Source organism: Anomaloglossus baeobatrachus, chromosome 6, assembly GCF_048569485.1.
Source record: "Anomaloglossus baeobatrachus isolate aAnoBae1 chromosome 6, aAnoBae1.hap1, whole genome shotgun sequence".
In the NCBI taxonomy this organism is placed as follows: Eukaryota; Metazoa; Chordata; class Amphibia; order Anura; family Aromobatidae; genus Anomaloglossus; species Anomaloglossus baeobatrachus.
Window position 1 is genome coordinate 149,699,073 of NC_134358.1, and position 21,117 is coordinate 149,720,189.

The following is a 21,117-nucleotide window of genomic DNA, read 5'->3' on the forward strand; positions in this document are numbered from 1 at the left end:
ACCACATTAACTAAAGGGTGAGAGTAATGTGTAATAGATAATTAACCCCTTAACGACCGCGGGCCGTAAAATTACGTCCTAAATGACATAATCTTACTGCCCGCGGTCCTCCGGCGGCAGCATGCCGCGATCGGCACACATCTCAGCTGATTTTCACAGCTGAGATGTGTGCCTGCTAGGCACGAGCAGAATCGTTATCTGCTCGTGCCGATTAACCCCTTATAATGGCGCTGTCAATACATGACAGCGCCATTATAAGCGCAATCGCGGTAAAGTTTTACTTACCGCCGAAACCGGAAGTCACGTGACGCGATCACGTGACTCCCGATAGTTGTCATGGTAGTACAGGGTCATGTGATGACTCCTGTACTACACATGAATTGGTTTCACTTTCGCTGTGCCCGGGGCACAGCAAAAGAGAAAGACAGCGTATCTGCTGTTTACAGCCTTCCAGCTGTGATCAGCAGATACTGCAGAGCGATCGGAATGCTGATCGCAATAGCCCCCTAGGGGGACTAGTAAAATAAAAAAAAAAAGTAAAAAAATAAGTTTTAAAAAATTAAAAAAAAACAAAAAAACCTAAAAGTTCAAATCACCCCCCATTCGCCCCATTGAAAATTAAAGGGTTAAAAAAATAAAAAATATACACACATTTGGTATCGCCGCGTTCAGAAACGCCCGATCTATCAAAATATAAAATCAATTAATCTGATCAGTAAACGGCGTAGCGGCAAAAAAATTCCAAACGCCAAAACGACGTTTTTTTGTCGCCACAACTTTTGCGCAAAATGCAATAAGAGGCGATCAAAACGTAGCATCTGCGCAAAAATGGTACCGGTAAAAACGTCAGCTCGAGACGCAAAAAATAAGCCGTCATTGAGCCTAAGATCCCGAAAAATGAGAACGCTACGGGTCACGGAATATGGCGTAAAACGTGCACCACTTTTTTCGGACAAACTTCCGATTTTTTTTTAACCCCTTATATAAAAGTAAACCTATACATGTTTGGTGTCTACGAACTCGCACTGACCTGAGGCATCACACCCACACATCAGTTTTACCATATAGTGAACACAGTGAATAAAATATCTCAAAAACTATAGTGCTATCGCACTTTTTTTGCAATTTTTCAGCATTTGGAATTTTTTTGCCATTTTCTAGTACACAATATGGTAAAACTGATGGTTTCATTTAAAAGTACAGCTCGTTCCGCAAAAAATGAGCCCTCACATGACCATATTGACTGAAAAATAAAAAAGTTACGTCTCTCAGAAAAAGAATGGCGAAAAAAAAAAACGGAAAGCGAAAAATCGGCCGGTCGTGAAAGGGTTAACCAAATAAAGGTCACCGAAACAGTGTTTCCTCCCTTACGGGCATACTCATATCAACATTTCAATGGAATGTTACCTTGAGACATAATGGACATGGATCAGCACATAAAGAACCGCCATGCTTAAAGGAGCTTGATCATCACAGAATGACTGTTCAAATCAAGTACAGGCACTCATGCATCATGGCAGGGCCAATCATTTAAATATACCTTTCCATCTGTTTGTTTTCCCTCTATCTGTCAATTTCCAGTGGTAACTTTGTCCTGCAAGTCTCTGTATTGACTCCGTTCTGCCTAGCTCCTTTACTTGCTCCGTCTTGCCTGCTGCCATACCAGGGACTGCATTGAAGTGGTACCTGGTGTCTACCCACCGCGCAGTGCATCCTCACCCTCAGATGCTTTGGTGAAAACCTTGTAGACACTAAAGGGGGCTTTACACGCTGTGATATCGCTAGTGATTGCTAGCGATGTTGCGAGCGATAGTACCCGCCCCCATCGTTGGTGCGATATGTGGTGATTGCTGCCGTAGTGAACATTATCACTACGGCAGCGTCACACGCACATACCTGCTGTGCGACGTCGCTGTGACCGCCGAACAATCCCTCCTTCAAGGCGGAGATGCGTTTGGCATCATAGCGACGTCACTGCGGCGTCACTAAGCGGCCGCCCAATAGCAGAGGAGGGGCGGAGATGAGCGGTCGGAACATGCCACCCACCTCCTTCCTTCCTTATTGCCGCCGGCCAAAGGTAAGGAAATGTTCGTCATTCCTGCGGTGTCACACATAGCGATGTGTGCTGACGCAGGAACGACGAACAACATTGTACCTGCAGCTACAACGATATTAAGGAAATGAATGACGTGTCAACGAGCAACGATTTTTCACGTTTTTGTGATCGTTGATCAACGCTCAATGGTGTCACACCCTGCGATATCGCTAATGGCGCCGGATGTGCGTCACTAACGACGTTACCCCGACGATATATTGTTAGCGATGACGCAGCGTGTAAAGCACCCTTTAGTCATGCCCTTTCAGAGTAAGCCCCATTTATGGTGTAGTGGGTCCACACCAGCTAGCGCAACAGCCTGTACTGTTTGAACAGTCATTCTGTACTGTCAAAGCCCTGTTAACACCAGTTAGTTTTGTCAGGAGCTTACTGCTGCATGGGATTTTATAAGGTTATCACCAGCTGTATGGTACGATATCCCCACTATACGCATCTCCTGTCTCTAAATTGAAAGCTCATCTGATCTCGTTAATTTGGAGCATCTATTTTCTGATTTGTTTGATAAGTTTTAATGTATGATACACAATCTTGATACAGGGAAAATTTCCAGTATATACAGTCATATGAAAAAGTTTGGGCACCCCTATTAATGTTAACCTTTTTTCTTTATAACAATTTGAGTTTTTGCAACAGCTATTTCAGTTTCATATATCTAATAACTGATGGACTGAGTAATATTTCTGGATTGAAATGAGGTTTATTGTACTAACAGAAAATATGCAATCTGCATTTAAACAAAATTTGACCGGTGCAAAAGTATGGGCACCTCAACATAAAAGTGACATTAATATTTTGTAGATCCTCCTTTTGCAAAAATAACAGCCTCTAGCCGTTCCTGTAGCTTTTAATGAGTTCCTGGATCCTGGATGAAGGTATATTTGACCACTCCTGTTTACAAAACAATTCCAGTTCAGTTAAGTTTGATGGTCGTCGAGCATGGACAGCACGCTTCAAGTCATCCCACAGATTTTCAATGATATTCAGGTCTGGGGACTGGGATGGCCATTCCAGAGCATTGTAATTGTTCCTCTGTATGAATGCCTGAGTAGATTTGGAGCGGTGTTTTGGATCATTGCTGAAATAACTTCAACTTCGTCACTGATTCTTGCACATTATTGTCAAGAATCTGCTGATACTGAGTTGAATCCATGCGACCCTCAACTTTAACAAGAGTCCTGGTGCCGGCATTGGCCACACAGCCCCAAAGCATGATGGAACCTCCACCAAATTTTACTGTGGGTAGCAAGTGCTTTTCTTGGAATGCCATGTTTTTTTGCCTCCATGCATAACGCCTTTTTATATGACCAAACAACTCAATCTTTGTTTCATCAGTCCACAGGACCTTCTTCTAAAATGTAACTGGCTTTTCCAAATGTGCTTTTGCATACCTCAGGCAACTCTGTTTGTGGCGTGCTTGCAGAAACGGCTTCTTTCGTATCACTCTCCCATACAGCTTCTCCTTGTGCAAAGGGCGCTTTATTGTTGACCGATGCACATTGACACCATCTGCAGCAAAATGATGCTGCAGGTCTTTGGAGGTGGTCTGTGGATTGTCCTTGACTGTTCTCATCTTTCTTCTTCTCTGCCTTTCTGATATTTTTCTTGGCCTGCCACTTCTGGGCTTAACAAGAACTGTACCTGTGTTCTTCCATTTCCTTACTATGTTCCTCACAGTGGAAACTGACAGTTTAAATCTCTGAGACAACTTTTTGTATCCTTCCCCTGACCAACTATGTTGAATAATCTTTGTTTTCAGATCATTTGAGAGTTGTTTTGAGGAGAACATGATGCCACTCTTCATAGGAGATTCAAATAGGAGAACAACTTGCAAGTGGCCACCTTAAATACCTTTTCTCATGATTGGATACACCTGCCTATGAAGTTCAAAGCTCAATGAGGTTACAAAACCAATTTAGTGCTTCAGTAAGTCAGTAAAAAGTAGTTAGGAGTATTCAAATCAAGAAATTGATAAGGGTGCCCATACTTTTGCACCTGTCAAATTTTGTTTAAATGCAGATTGCACATTTTCTGTTAGTACAATAAACCTCATTTCAATCCAGAAATATTACTCAGTCCATCAGTTATTAGATATATGAAACTGAAATAGCTGTTGCAAAAACCCAAATTGTTATAAAGAAGAAAGGTTAACATTAATAGGGGTTCCCAAACTTTTTCAAATGGCTGTAAAAGAGCATTATTATTATTATTATATTAATATTATTTTAATTTTATTGTTAGAACTATACGCTACTGTTAGAATTGCATATGATCTGAGTTATAATAAGTTTCTTACTCATTCATTCTTTGAAGGTAAATGAACTAAAGTACGAGCTGGATGATCAAGAAAAGAAATCCAAAGAACTATCAAATATTTATTCTAAACTTTCAAAGGAAGCTGAAATTTTGGTAATTGTATAATATTTGTTATGTTTTTATAATACATATGTATATATCTTCTCTCTCCTTCATACTTCTCTGCCCAAAAGTTCGGTATATTTGTATTCTGTAGGAAATCCAGCAAATTGCTTGTCATCTTTGTACAAAAATTGAAACTGTTAACAATATTGCCAAATTTTAATTCTGAAGTCCGCAGAATTGTGATTGCAGCTAAAAATGTGTTTTCAAAGTTAAATGGGTTGTCCACGGCATCAACATTGATGGTTTCACCTTTTTAAAGGCCATCACTGTTTGGCTGATGGGAACACAGTGAAGAGGACACAGTATGAGTGTCACATGCTCTTCATTGGTTACATTGGCAGTGTCGGCTACCACAGCTGGTACAGTCAGGTCAATGGGATGATCTGCAGTAAGAGTTTGCCGCCCCTGTGGAAGCAGCCGAGCTGGTCGGATCCGGGTTCGCTGTGGCTCGAGGGTCTCCGGACCCGGGGGGTCGTGCGGCCACTCAAATGAAAGGGGGGTATTTACAGGGGACTTGATATATAGTTCGTGATGCCATCCGTGGTGTACGGTAATTTGGGGAGTACCACCGCTGCCGTTGGGAGTACCCGGGGTGATGAAGTGGGGCAGCAAGATGTCGTAGCCCTCCACGGGTAGTGGGATGCCCCGGGACTCGGTAAGGGGTGCCGTGGGGTGCAGGGGTCACTCTCGTACTCACTCATTTCATAAGCAGACACTGACAATCGGGTAAACCAAGTCTCTGGGTACCTCTGCCGCTGAGGGGAGCTCGTCTGGGTCCCGTCCCCTATAGTGTTGCCTGGTCATCCGTGACCTGCCTCCTGGCACTTAGTTTAACTTCAACTTGGTGGCCCAGTAGTATGGAACTTGCCGGGCCCCGCTCCCCACTACGGCTAAATATGGGAGCTTGCTCTCAGGGCTCACACTTGGGATTTTCTTGACCGTTTTGGATTGGAAAGTCCTAACCCCTCGTTGCGCCAATGCCCCGATTCTGGAGCAGGTGGGAACAAATCTTAAAGGTTCCGTTCTCCTCAGGTGAATTGTCGGGTTGCCTGAAGCTACTCCCCGACCTAGGGTCCGTGTATCCCGTCGTGTCTTCGATCCCGGACCAGTGACAGTGCCAGGCTGCCGACTGTCCTCCTCGACAGGTCCAGGTACCTGCCCACAATCCCCTGTGACCGGGGGTCCGACTCCTCTAGGCCCAGACCACCGTCTGCAACCTAGACAGTTCCTCCAGGAGCCACAGCTCCCGACTTCCTCTGAGCGCCTCACAGCTCGAGGGCTACTTCCCAACCACTCTCCTTCAACTCTCACTGTCTAACTGACTACACTCCTCACCTACCCTCCCTGACCCCCCAAGCGGTCGACTCTATTCCACTCAAGCCGTCCACTGGTTTGCATGGTGGGTGTGGTGCAGGGTGTATCTAGGGTTTGATTTGCTGTTGGAGGCAACACTATTTACATAGGCACCCAGAACCAAGAGGGAGGTGGAATACCGCACAGAAGGGCAGCTTGTGCAGTACTCTGTGACGACCTGATAGTCCAGGGGCGTCACAAGAGCAGCAGTACCCACTGATCCTACTCTTATGTCCCGTCCTTATTAAGGTTAATCAGGTTAAATCCTGGCTGCACCTAGCTGCATTATCTTCATTCATAAAGAAGAAAATATCTGACAGCTCCAAAGTAAACCCTAGGTCATCTGATCACTGAATAAACACTTCACAGCTCTCTACCTGCACTGTATCTGATTCTAGTGCCCATCCATGCCATTTCCATGGTGCGGCCTACCACATACCTTGGCAAAACCTGTCCTTTTTCACACTGGAAGCATTTTGGGCTAAGGACCACAACCTGTTATTGAGCTCCCCAATTGGTTTCTAATGAACTTGGTTGGCCAGCTCAATACTTATATGGACAGAATGGAAGCCTTCCCTTGCCTATCGAGTGGCAACAACTGGGCCCTATTCTGGAGTATAGACACATACCAAAACTTCTGCTGCTCGTTTCTCCTGTGAACAACCTGGTTGCCCGAAAGATGACAGTGTCTTCATGACATGTCCAGCTGTTTAACCCATTAGATGCCTAATTTAAGTAGTCGGACATGGATGGCATTTTTTTTTTATCATCCATTGCTCTACCTCACAATGAATTAGTGGATTGCTAATAATGTTGTTATTAGATATGAACAATTTGATTCATTATTATTATTATTATTTATTTATTTATTTATTTATAGAGCACCATTAATTCCATGTGAGAAGGGGTTACATACAGAATACAGAACACATAGTCTTACTCATGTTCATTGAACATGAGTAAGACTGTGTCGAAACGCGTAGTTCTATGGGGTTTCTGTAAGCACTCAATTTCCCTGCTGACCGCTTTGTATTTGAATTTTTTATGGATTTTTTAAATAAAACGTGGAATATTTCAAAGACACACTCTGAGGACTGCGCTGGACTTCTTTTTCTTCTATTGTGAATTGGGCAGCCAAGCCTTCCGTGCGCCGGGTCCATACAGACAGCGGTAAACAGATCGGTGAGCTGAACTTTCTTTCTTCTCACTCGAACATCGAACCCGAACTTTGTGTTTTTGGAAGTCGGTTTCCGAACCTCACGTTTGCTCATCTCCTCTGGCTGCCACAGAGGACCAGGCCAGTGCAAATTGAACTGTCATGGCTCTCTGTAAGCACCATTCTAGATGGCCATAATAGATACCAGCAACACAGTAGTATAATACATTGAATTGTGATCAAACAATTATGGCTTCAAGTCCACTAAAATCAAACCTTTGAATCCAATATTATTGACTCAGAAAATTTGAGGTAACATTGTTTTTCTATTTTTATTCAAGAAATCAGATTTCCAGGCTCAGCTATCTGATTTGGAACAGCAGCTTCATAAAACACTTCATGCCCTAAGAGGCTTAGAATATGAAAATAAGACCCTTACTCTGGAAAATGAGGACATGTCAATAAAAACTGCAAACAGGTTAAGTAATGATTTTCTGTATGCCGTTTAAGAATGACTTTTATTTTACCAGTTGTTCTTTTTGTTTTATTTAGTTTTCCTTCTGGAGACCTTGCTAGTTGTGCAGGAGTCACAGATTAAATTTGAGGTAGTTGATAGTAAATATATTCAAGTAACTTTTGAAGTGAAGCTTTGTCTGTGTAATACATCCACTATATTTCATGTTTTTTTTAAACCTAATACAGTTAAAAGACGTAACAAAAGACCGAAAATGTGCACAGCAGTATCGTTTCTACATTGCTGTGCGTTATGTTCATTTGTTGCAGCACAGATTCAGTGCAGAATTTTTCCTGAAGTTTTTTGAGGCCATGTCATTAGACAGTACCTATTTTGGAATAGTTTCCATAAGTAGCCACTTCAATGAATTGTCATGCACATTAATTGCTCCCACCAGGCGTTTTTTTGAAACCTGAAGTGGAAGAAAAACACTAAAAAAACTGAACGTGGGACCAGCAAGTTACTTTACAATAGAAATTAATAAGGACAGTCTTTCAAATGTTTTTGAATGATTTTTCAAAGTTTTCATCTTCTCAAAAGACTTCTAAAAAACCTCAGTGTGCACATACCCTTAAGCCCCCGTCACATTTAACGACTTACCAGCGATCCCGAAAACGATGTGACTTGATAAGGATCGCTGGTAAGTCGCTGGGAGGTCGCTGGTGAGATGTCACACAGTCAGATCTTACCAACGACGCAGTAACGATCAGTGACCTGTATAACGATCTCGGCGTCAGGTGACCGCATCAGCTGATTACCAGCGGGTCCTGCAGCGATCGGACGGGAGTCTGCACAGAAGAGTATAGTTTTTGGGTTTTTTTTCTACTGATGCATCAGCTGATTGTTTAAAAGCTGTTGATACAATCAGCTGATGTGTCATGTAATTCAGGTCTTTGAACCTGACACATCATCTGATCGGTTTGCCTTCCGGCAAACCGATCAGATGACATTGTATCCGGATTGGATGTCATGGGACCCTCGACCCAGGACTACGGCGGAGGGGGGAGGGGAGGTTCTTTAGTTCAATAATGATGGAGTGACTAATTGTGTTGTGTTTCATTTCTGATAAAAAATATTTTTCTCTGTGTTGTGTTTTCTTTTTTAACTTTAGCAGAAATTCATGGTTGCCATACCTAATATTGGCGTGAACAGTGGAAGGCAAGGCTAGGGGAATAGTGATAACCAATCAATCGACATGGGCTTTGCCATATTTTATTTAGGGTTTATTTAGTGTGACTCTGACAGACCAGCTGGGACACAGGCACGGGAGCGCCCTTACTGTATTCAGATAAGCGATATTTTGTGACAAAGACCCTACCGGTCGAAACATCAATTGATTGGTTATCACTATTCCCCTAGCCTTGCCTTCTGCTGTCCATCATCTGTCTAAATAAACCCTAAATAAAATATGGCAAAGCCCATATCGATTTTTTTTTTTTTTTTTTTTAAATCATTAAAAGATCATAGTATCATAGTATCATAGTTTTTAAGGTTGAAGGGAGACTCTAAGTCCATCTAGTTCAACCCGTAGCCTAACATGTTGATCCAGAGGAAGGCAAAAAAACCCAATGTGGCAAACAAGCTCCAATGGGGAAAAAAATTCCTTCCTGACTCCACATCCGGCAATCAGACTAGTTCCCTGGATCAATACCCTGTCATAAAATCTAATATACATAACTGGTAATATTAAATTTTTCAAGAAAGGCATCCAGGCTCTGCTTAAATGTTAGTAGTGAATCACTCATTACAACATCATGCGGCAGAGAGTTCCATAGTCTCACTGCTCGTACAGTAAAGAATCCTCGTCTGTGATTATGATTAAACCTTCTTTCCTCAAGACGTAGCGGATGCCCCCGTGTTCCAGTCGCAGGCCTAGGTGTAAAAAGATCTTTGGAAAGGTCTCTGTACTGTCCCCTCATATATTTATACATTGTGATTAGATCCCCCCTAAGCCTTCATTTTTCCAAACTAAATAACCCCAAGTTTAATAACCTGTCTTGGTATTGCAGCCCACCCATTCCTCTAATAATCTTGGTGGCTCTTCTCTGCACCCTCTCCAGTTCAGCTATGTCCTTCTTATATATCGGTGACCAGAATTGTACACAGTATTCTAAGTGCGGTCGCACTAGTGACTTGTACAGAGGTTGAACTATATTTTTTTCATGAACACTTATACCTCTTTTAATACATCCCATTATTTTATTAGCCCTGGCAGCAGTTGCCTGACACTGTCCACTAAAGTGAAGTTTACCATCCACCCATACACCCAAGTCTTTTTCTGTGTCTGTTTTACCCAGTGTTCTACAATTAAGTACATAATCATAAATCTTATTTCCTCTACCCAAGTGCATTTACATTTATCTACATTAAACTTCAATTGCCACTTCTCAGCCCAATCCTCTAATTTACATAAATCTCCCTGTAATATAAAATTATCCTCCTCTGTATTGATTACCCTGCAGAGTTTAGTATCATCTGCAAATATTGAAATTCTACTCCGCATGCCCCCAACAAGGTCATTTATAAATATGTTGAAAAGAAGCGGGCCCAATACTGACCCCTGTGGTACCCCACTATGAACTGAGACCCAGTCCGAGTACGTACCATTAATAACCACCCTTTGTTTCCTATCACTGAGCCAGTTTTTAACCCAGTTACACATATTTTCCCCTATCCCCATTATTCTCATTTTATGTACCAACCTTTTGTGTGGCACCGTATCAAAAGCTTTTGAAAAGTCCATATACACAACATCCACTGCATTTCCCTGGTCCAGGCTTGAACTTACCTCTTCATAGAAGCTGATCAAATTAGTTTGACAGGATCGATCCCTCATAAACCCATGTTGATACTCTGTCATAAGGTTATTTTTCTTGAGATACTCCAGTATAGCATCTCTCAAGAAACCCTCAAGGATTTTACCAACCGTAGAGGTTAAACTTACCGGCCTATAATTTCCCGGCTCAGATTTTGTCCCCCTTTTTGAATATTGGCACCACATTTGCTATGCGCCAGTCCTGCGGTACCGACCCTGTTATTAAGGAATCTGTGAAGATTAAAAATAATGGTCTATCTATCACAGAACTCAATTCCTGTAGTACTCTGGGGTGTATGCCATCCGGGCCCGGAGATTTGTCAACCTTAGTGATTTCGAGGCGGCGGCGTACTTCCTGCTGGGTTAAGCAGGTAATATTCAAGGGTGAATTTATGGTATCACTGGTCATGTCATCTGCCATGGCATTTTCTTGTATAAACTTAGATAATGGTATAATGCCTCAAGCATATGGAAAAAATATTGGAATATACAATGAAAAATGCTACTTGCTAATTTGAACATGTGAATAATGAATTGCATACCTGCTATGAATATTAGGAAAAAGGAGATATTTAGCAATCGCATTGATCAATGTAACTGAGCCCCAAGGCCTCGTCAAGGCATATCTCTATATTGGGGTCCCTAGCTCTGTGACCCTAACTGTGTGTCATCTCATTGCAATTAAAAACTGCTATGGGTGGAGAGGGGTAACTAAGGACTTTCTTATATAGGAGATGGAAAAAACATGGCCGAAAGGGGCGGAGCTGTGTTCACATTCAGAAAAAAACCCACATATAACTGAATAGGATAACTGAAGTGAGCACTAATATATATATATGAGTGCAAGCCAAAAATACATACTATATATAAGAATAAGGCTGCACATCAAACTTAGATAATGGTATAATGCCTCAAGCATATGGAAAAAATATTGGAATATACAATGAAAAATGCTACTTGCTAATTTGAACATGTGAATAATGAATTGCATACCTGCTATGAATATTAGGAAAAAGGAGATATTTAGCAATCGCATTGATCAATGTAACTGAGCCCCAAGGCCTCGTCAAGGCATATCTCTATATTGGGGTCCCTAGCTCTGTGACCCTAACTGTGTGTCATCTCATTGCAATTAAAAACTGCTATGGGTGGAGAGGGGTAACTAAGGACTTTCTTATATAGGAGATGGAAAAAACATGGCCGAAAGGGGCGGAGCTGTGTTCACATTCAGAAAAAAACCCACATATAACTGAATAGGATAACTGAAGTGAGCACTAATATATATATATGAGTGCAAGCCAAAAATACATACTATATATAAGAATAAGGCTGCACATCAAACTTAGATAATGGTATAATGCCTCAAGCATATGGAAAAAATATTGGAATATACAATGAAAAATGCTACTTGCTAATTTGAACATGTGAATAATGAATTGCATACCTGCTATGAATATTAGGAAAAAGGAGATATTTAGCAATCGCATTGATCAATGTAACTGAGCCCCAAGGCCTCGTCAAGGCATATCTCTATATTGGGGTCCCTAGCTCTGTGACCCTAACTGTGTGTCATCTCATTGCAATTAAAAACTGCTATGGGTGGAGAGGGGTAACTAAGGACTTTCTTATATAGGAGATGGAAAAAACATGGCCGAAAGGGGCGGAGCTGTGTTCACATTCAGAAAAAACACATATAACTGAATAGGATAACTGAAGTGAGCACTAATATATATATATATGAGTGCAAGCCAAAAATACATACTATATATAAGAATAAGGCTGCACATCAAACTTAGATAATGGTATAATGCCTCAAGCATATGGAAAAAATATTGGAATATACAATGAAAAATGCTACTTGCTAATTTGAACATGTGAATAATGAATTGCATACTTGCTATGAATATTAGGAAAAAGGAGATATTTAGCAATCGCATTGATCAATGTAACTGAGCCCCAAGGCCTCGTCAAGGCATATCTCTATATTGGGGTCCCTAGCTCTGTGACCCTAACTGTGTGTCATCTCATTGCAATTTAAAACTGCTATGGGTGGAGAGGGGTAACTAAGGACTTTCTTATATAGGAGATGGAAAAAACATGGCCAAAAGGGGCGGAGCTGTGTTCACATTCAGAAAAAAAAACAGATATAACTGAATAGGATAACTGAAGTGAGCACTAATATATATATATGAGTGCAAGCCAAAAATACATACTATATATAAGAATAAGGCTGCACATCAAACTTAGATAATGGTATAATGCCTCAAGCATATGGAAAAAATATTGGAATATACAATGAAAAATGCTACTTGCTAATTTGAACATGTGAATAATGAATTGCATACCTGCTATGAATATTAGGAAAAAGGAGATATTTAGCAATCGCATTGATCAATGTAACTGAGCCCCAAGGCCTCGTCAAGGCATATCTCTATATTGGGGTCCCTAGCTCTGTGACCCTAACTGTGTGTCATCTCATTGCAATTAAAAACTGCTATGGGTGGAGAGGGGTAACTAAGGACTTTCTTATATAGGAGATGGAAAAAACATGGCCGAAAGGGGCGGAGCTGTGTTCACATTCAGAAAAAAAACCACATATAACTGAATAGGATAACTGAAGTGAGCACTAATATATATATATGAGTGCAAGCCAAAAATACATACTATATATAAGAATAAGGCTGCACATCAAACTTAGATAATGGTATAATGCCTCAAGCATATGGAAAAAATATTGGAATATACAATGAAAAATGCTACTTGCTAATTTGAACATGTGAATAATGAATTGCATACCTGCTATGAATATTAGGAAAAAGGAGATATTTAGCAATCGCATTGATCAATGTAACTGAGCCCCAAGGCCTCGTCAAGGCATATCTCTATATTGGGGTCCCTAGCTCTGTGACCCTAACTGTGTGTCATCTCATTGCAATTAAAAACTGCTATGGGTGGAGAGGGGTAACTAAGGACTTTCTTATATAGGAGATGGAAAAAACATGGCCGAAAGGGGCGGAGCTGTGTTCACATTCAGAAAAAACCCCACATATAACTGAATAGGATAACTGAAGTGAGCACTAATATATATATATGAGTGCAAGCCAAAAATACATACTATATATAAGAATAAGGCTGCACATCAAACTTAGATAATGGTATAATGCCTCAAGCATATGGAAAAAATATTGGAATATACAATGAAAAATGCTACTTGCTAATTTGAACATGTGAATAATGAATTGCATACCTGCTATGAATATTAGGAAAAAGGAGATATTTAGCAATCGCATTGATCAATGTAACTGAGCCCCAAGGCCTCGTCAAGGCATATCTCTATATTGGGGTCCCTAGCTCTGTGACCCTAACTGTGTGTCATCTCATTGCAATTAAAAACTGCTATGGGTGGAGAGGGGTAACTAAGGACTTTCTTATATAGGAGATGGAAAAAACATGGCCGAAAGGGGCGGAGCTGTGTTCACATTCAGAAAAAAACCCACATATAACTGAATAGGATAACTGAAGTGAGCACTAATATATATATATATGAGTGCAAGCCAAAAATACATACTATATATAAGAATAAGGCTGCACATCAAACTTAGATAATGGTATAATGCCTCAAGCATATGGAAAAAATATTGGAATATACAATGAAAAATGCTACTTGCTAATTTGAACATGTGAATAATGAATTGCATACCTGCTATGAATATTAGGAAAAAGGAGATATTTAGCAATCGCATTGATCAATGTAACTGAGCCCCAAGGCCTCGTCAAGGCATATCTCTATATTGGGGTCCCTAGCTCTGTGACCCTAACTGTGTGTCATCTCATTGCAATTAAAAACTGCTATGGGTGGAGAGGGGTAACTAAGGACTTTCTTATATGGGAGATGGAAAAAACATGGCCGAAAGGGGCGGAGCTGTGTTCACATTCAGAAAAAACCCCACATATAACTGAATAGGATAACTGAAGTGAGCACTAATATATATATATGAGTGCAAGCCAAAAATACATACTATATATAAGAATAAGGCTGCACATCAAACTTAGATAATGGTATAATGCCTCAAGCATATGGAAAAAATATTGGAATATACAATGAAAAATGCTACTTGCTAATTTGAACATGTGAATAATGAATTGCATACCTGCTATGAATATTAGGAAAAAGGAGATATTTAGCAATCGCATTGATCAATGTAACTGAGCCCCAAGGCCTCGTCAAGGCATATCTCTATATTGGGGTCCCTAGCTCTGTGACCCTAACTGTGTGTCATCTCATTGCAATTAAAAACTGCTATGGGTGGAGAGGGGTAACTAAGGACTTTCTTATATAGGAGATGGAAAAAACATGGCCGAAAGGGGCGGAGCTGTGTTCACATTCAGAAAAAAAACCACATATAACTGAATAGGATAACTGAAGTGAGCACTAATATATATATATGAGTGCAAGCCAAAAATACATACTATATATAAGAATAAGGCTGCACATCAAACTTAGATAATGGTATAATGCCTCAAGCATATGGAAAAAATATTGGAATATACAATGAAAAATGCTACTTGCTAATTTGAACATGTGAATAATGAATTGCATACCTGCTATGAATATTAGGAAAAAGGAGATATTTAGCAATCGCATTGATCAATGTAACTGAGCCCCAAGGCCTCGTCAAGGCATATCTCTATATTGGGGTCCCTAGCTCTGTGACCCTAACTGTGTGTCATCTCATTGCAATTAAAAACTGCTATGGGTGGAGAGGGGTAACTAAGGACTTTCTTATATAGGAGATGGAAAAAACATGGCCGAAAGGGGCGGAGCTGTGTTCACATTCAGAAAAAAAACCACATATAACTGAATAGGATAACTGAAGTGAGCACTAATATATATATATATGAGTGCAAGCCAAAAATACATACTATATATAAGAATAAGGCTGCACATCAAACTTAGATAATGGTATAATGCCTCAAGCATATGGAAAAAATATTGGAATATACAATGAAAAATGCTACTTGCTAATTTGAACATGTGAATAATGAATTGCATACCTGCTATGAATATTAGGAAAAAGGAGATATTTAGCAATCGCATTGATCAATGTAACTGAGCCCCAAGGCCTCGTCAAGGCATATCTCTATATTGGGGTCCCTAGCTCTGTGACCCTAACTGTGTGTCATCTCATTGCAATTAAAAACTGCTATGGGTGGAGAGGGGTAACTAAGGACTTTCTTATATAGGAGATGGAAAAAACATGGCCGAAAGGGGCGGAGCTGTGTTCACATTCAGAAAAAACACATATAACTGAATAGGATAACTGAAGTGAGCACTAATATATATATATATGAGTGCAAGCCAAAAATACATACTATATATAAGAATAAGGCTGCACATCAAACTTAGATAATGGTATAATGCCTCAAGCATATGGAAAAAATATTGGAATATACAATGAAAAATGCTACTTGCTAATTTGAACATGTGAATAATGAATTGCATACTTGCTATGAATATTAGGAAAAAGGAGATATTTAGCAATCGCATTGATCAATGTAACTGAGCCCCAAGGCCTCGTCAAGGCATATCTCTATATTGGGGTCCCTAGCTCTGTGACCCTAACTGTGTGTCATCTCATTGCAATTTAAAACTGCTATGGGTGGAGAGGGGTAACTAAGGACTTTCTTATATAGGAGATGGAAAAAACATGGCCAAAAGGGGCGGAGCTGTGTTCACATTCAGAAAAAAAAACAGATATAACTGAATAGGATAACTGAAGTGAGCACTAATATATATATATGAGTGCAAGCCAAAAATACATACTATATATAAGAATAAGGCTGCACATCAAACTTAGATAATGGTATAATGCCTCAAGCATATGGAAAAAATATTGGAATATACAATGAAAAATGCTACTTGCTAATTTGAACATGTGAATAATGAATTGCATACCTGCTATGAATATTAGGAAAAAGGAGATATTTAGCAATCGCATTGATCAATGTAACTGAGCCCCAAGGCCTCGTCAAGGCATATCTCTATATTGGGGTCCCTAGCTCTGTGACCCTAACTGTGTGTCATCTCATTGCAATTAAAAACTGCTATGGGTGGAGAGGGGTAACTAAGGACTTTCTTATATAGGAGATGGAAAAAACATGGCCGAAAGGGGCGGAGCTGTGTTCACATTCAGAAAAAAAACCACATATAACTGAATAGGATAACTGAAGTGAGCACTAATATATATATATGAGTGCAAGCCAAAAATACATACTATATATAAGAATAAGGCTGCACATCAAACTTAGATAATGGTATAATGCCTCAAGCATATGGAAAAAATATTGGAATATACAATGAAAAATGCTACTTGCTAATTTGAACATGTGAATAATGAATTGCATACCTGCTATGAATATTAGGAAAAAGGAGATATTTAGCAATCGCATTGATCAATGTAACTGAGCCCCAAGGCCTCGTCAAGGCATATCTCTATATTGGGGTCCCTAGCTCTGTGACCCTAACTGTGTGTCATCTCATTGCAATTAAAAACTGCTATGGGTGGAGAGGGGTAACTAAGGACTTTCTTATATAGGAGATGGAAAAAACATGGCCGAAAGGGGCGGAGCTGTGTTCACATTCAGAAAAAACCCCACATATAACTGAATAGGATAACTGAAGTGAGCACTAATATATATATATGAGTGCAAGCCAAAAATACATACTATATATAAGAATAAGGCTGCACATCAAACTTAGATAATGGTATAATGCCTCAAGCATATGGAAAAAATATTGGAATATACAATGAAAAATGCTACTTGCTAATTTGAACATGTGAATAATGAATTGCATACCTGCTATGAATATTAGGAAAAAGGAGATATTTAGCAATCGCATTGATCAATGTAACTGAGCCCCAAGGCCTCGTCAAGGCATATCTCTATATTGGGGTCCCTAGCTCTGTGACCCTAACTGTGTGTCATCTCATTGCAATTAAAAACTGCTATGGGTGGAGAGGGGTAACTAAGGACTTTCTTATATAGGAGATGGAAAAAACATGGCCGAAAGGGGCGGAGCTGTGTTCACATTCAGAAAAAAACCCACATATAACTGAATAGGATAACTGAAGTGAGCACTAATATATATATATATGAGTGCAAGCCAAAAATACATACTATATATAAGAATAAGGCTGCACATCAAACTTAGATAATGGTATAATGCCTCAAGCATATGGAAAAAATATTGGAATATACAATGAAAAATGCTACTTGCTAATTTGAACATGTGAATAATGAATTGCATACCTGCTATGAATATTAGGAAAAAGGAGATATTTAGCAATCGCATTGATCAATGTAACTGAGCCCCAAGGCCTCGTCAAGGCATATCTCTATATTGGGGTCCCTAGCTCTGTGACCCTAACTGTGTGTCATCTCATTGCAATTAAAAACTGCTATGGGTGGAGAGGGGTAACTAAGGACTTTCTTATATGGGAGATGGAAAAAACATGGCCGAAAGGGGCGGAGCTGTGTTCACATTCAGAAAAAACCCCACATATAACTGAATAGGATAACTGAAGTGAGCACTAATATATATATATGAGTGCAAGCCAAAAATACATACTATATATAAGAATAAGGCTGCACATCAAACTTAGATAATGGTATAATGCCTCAAGCATATGGAAAAAATATTGGAATATACAATGAAAAATGCTACTTGCTAATTTGAACATGTGAATAATGAATTGCATACCTGCTATGAATATTAGGAAAAAGGAGATATTTAGCAATCGCATTGATCAATGTAACTGAGCCCCAAGGCCTCGTCAAGGCATATCTCTATATTGGGGTCCCTAGCTCTGTGACCCTAACTGTGTGTCATCTCATTGCAATTAAAAACTGCTATGGGTGGAGAGGGGTAACTAAGGACTTTCTTATATAGGAGATGGAAAAAACATGGCCGAAAGGGGCGGAGCTGTGTTCACATTCAGAAAAAAAACCACATATAACTGAATAGGATAACTGAAGTGAGCACTAATATATATATATGAGTGCAAGCCAAAAATACATACTATATATAAGAATAAGGCTGCACATCAAACTTAGATAATGGTATAATGCCTCAAGCATATGGAAAAAATATTGGAATATACAATGAAAAATGCTACTTGCTAATTTGAACATGTGAATAATGAATTGCATACCTGCTATGAATATTAGGAAAAAGGAGATATTTAGCAATCGCATTGATCAATGTAACTGAGCCCCAAGGCCTCGTCAAGGCATATCTCTATATTGGGGTCCCTAGCTCTGTGACCCTAACTGTGTGTCATCTCATTGCAATTAAAAACTGCTATGGGTGGAGAGGGGTAACTAAGGACTTTCTTATATAGGAGATGGAAAAAACATGGCCGAAAGGGGCGGAGCTGTGTTCACATTCAGAAAAAAAACCACATATAACTGAATAGGATAACTGAAGTGAGCACTAATATATATATATATGAGTGCAAGCCAAAAATACATACTATATATAAGAATAAGGCTGCACATCAAACTTAGATAATGGTATAATGCCTCAAGCATATGGAAAAAATATTGGAATATACAATGAAAAATGCTACTTGCTAATTTGAACATGTGAATAATGAATTGCATACCTGCTATGAATATTAGGAAAAAGGAGATATTTAGCAATCGCATTGATCAATGTAACTCCAATATAGAGATATGCCTTGACGAGGCCTTGGGGCTCAGTTACATTGATCAATGCGATTGCTAAATATCTCCTTTTTCCTAATATTCATAGCAGGTATGCAATTCATTATTCACATGTTCAAATTAGCAAGTAGCATTTTTCATTGTATATTCCAATATTTTTTCCATATGCTTGAGGCATTATACCATTATCTAAGTTTGATGTGCAGCCTTATTCTTATATATAGTATGTATTTTTGGCTTGCACTCATATATATATATTAGTGCTCACTTCAGTTATCCTATTCAGTTATATGTGGTTTTTTTTCTGAATGTGAACACAGCTCCGCCCCTTTCGGCCATGTTTTTTCCATCTCCTATATAAGAAAGTCCTTAGTTACCCCTCTCCACCCATAGCAGTTTTTAATTGCAATGAGATGACACACAGTTAGGGTCACAGAGCTAGGGACCCCAATATAGAGATATGCCTTGACGAGGCCTTGGGGCTCAGTTACATTGATCAATGCGATTGCTAAATATCTCCTTTTTCCTAATATTCATAGCAGGTATGCAATTCATTATTCACATGTTCAAATTAGCAAGTAGCATTTTTCATTGTATATTCCAATATTTTTTCCATATGCTTGAGGCATTATACCATTATCTAAGTTTGATGTGCAGCCTTATTCTTATATATAGTATGTATTTTTGGCTTGCACTCATATATATATATTAGTGCTCACTTCAGTTATCCTATTCAGTTATATGTGGTTTTTTTTCTGAATGTGAACACAGCTCCGCCCCTTTCGGCCATGTTTTTTCCATCTCCTATATAAGAAAGTCCTTAGTTACCCCTCTCCACCCATAGCAGTTTTTAATTGCAATGAGATGACACACAGTTAGGGTCACAGAGCTAGGGACCCCAATATAGAGATATGCCTTGACGAGGCCTTGGGGCTCAGTTACATTGATCAATGCGATTGCTAAATATCTCCTTTTTCCTAATATTCATAGCAGGTATGCAATTCATTATTCACATGTTCAAATTAGCAAGTAGCATTTTTCATTGTATAGTCCAATATTTTTTCCATATGCTTGAGGCATTATACCATTATCTAAGTTTGATGTGCAGCCTTATTCTTATATATAGTATGTATTTTTGGCTTGCACTCATATATATATATTAGTGCTCACTTCAGTTATCCTATTCAGTTATATGTGGTTTTTTTTCTGAATGTGAACACAGCTCCGCCCCTTTCGGCCATGTTTTTTCCATCTCCTATATAAGAAAGTCCTTAGTTACCCCTCTCCACCCATAGCAGTTTTTAATTGCAATGAGATGACACACAGTTAGGGTCACAGAGCTAGGGACCCCAATATAGAGATATGCCTTGACGAGGCCTTGGGGCTCAGTTACATTGATCAATGCGATTGCTAAATATCTCCTTTTTCCTAATATTCATAGCAGGTATGCAATTCATTATTCACATGTTCAAATTAGCAAGTAGCATTTTTCATTGTATATTCCAATATTTTTTCCATATGCTTGAGGCATTATACCATTATCTAAGTTTGATGTGCAGCCTTATTCTTATATATAGTATGTATTTTTGGCTTGCACTCATATATATATATTAGTGCTCACTTCAGTTATCCTATTCAGTTATATGTGGTTTTTTTTCTGAATGTGAACACAGCTCCGCCCCTTTCGGCCATGTTTTTTCCATCTCCTATATAAGAAAGTCCTTAGTTACCCCTCTCCACCCATAGCAGTTTTTAATTGCAATGAGATGACACACAGTTAGGGTCACAGAGCTAGGGACCCCAATATAGAGATATGCCTTGACGAGGCCTTGGGGCTCAGTTACATTGATCAATGCGATTGCTAAATATCTCCTTTTTCCTAATATTCATAGCAGGTATGCAATTCATTATTCACATGTTCAAATTAGCAAGTAGCATTTTTCATTGTATATTCCAATATTTTTTCCATATGCTTGAGGCATTATACCATTATCTAAGTTTGATGTGCAGCCTTATTC

General features: G+C 39.4%; 1 protein-coding gene across 3 annotated transcripts in view; it reads left to right on the top strand.

The window, feature by feature from the left end:
* The window catches only part of CCDC178 (coiled-coil domain containing 178), a 705,487-nt gene that overhangs the window by 178,898 nt on the left and 505,472 nt on the right, over positions 1–21,117 (top strand). For all 3 annotated transcript variants that reach the window (XM_075316358.1, XM_075316359.1, XM_075316357.1), the window contains exons 10-11: positions 4,427–4,522; positions 7,385–7,521. In XM_075316358.1, the coding sequence (XP_075172473.1) occupies positions 4,427–4,522; positions 7,385–7,521 (233 nt within the window). The remainder of the gene's footprint in view (positions 1–4,426; positions 4,523–7,384; positions 7,522–21,117) is intronic.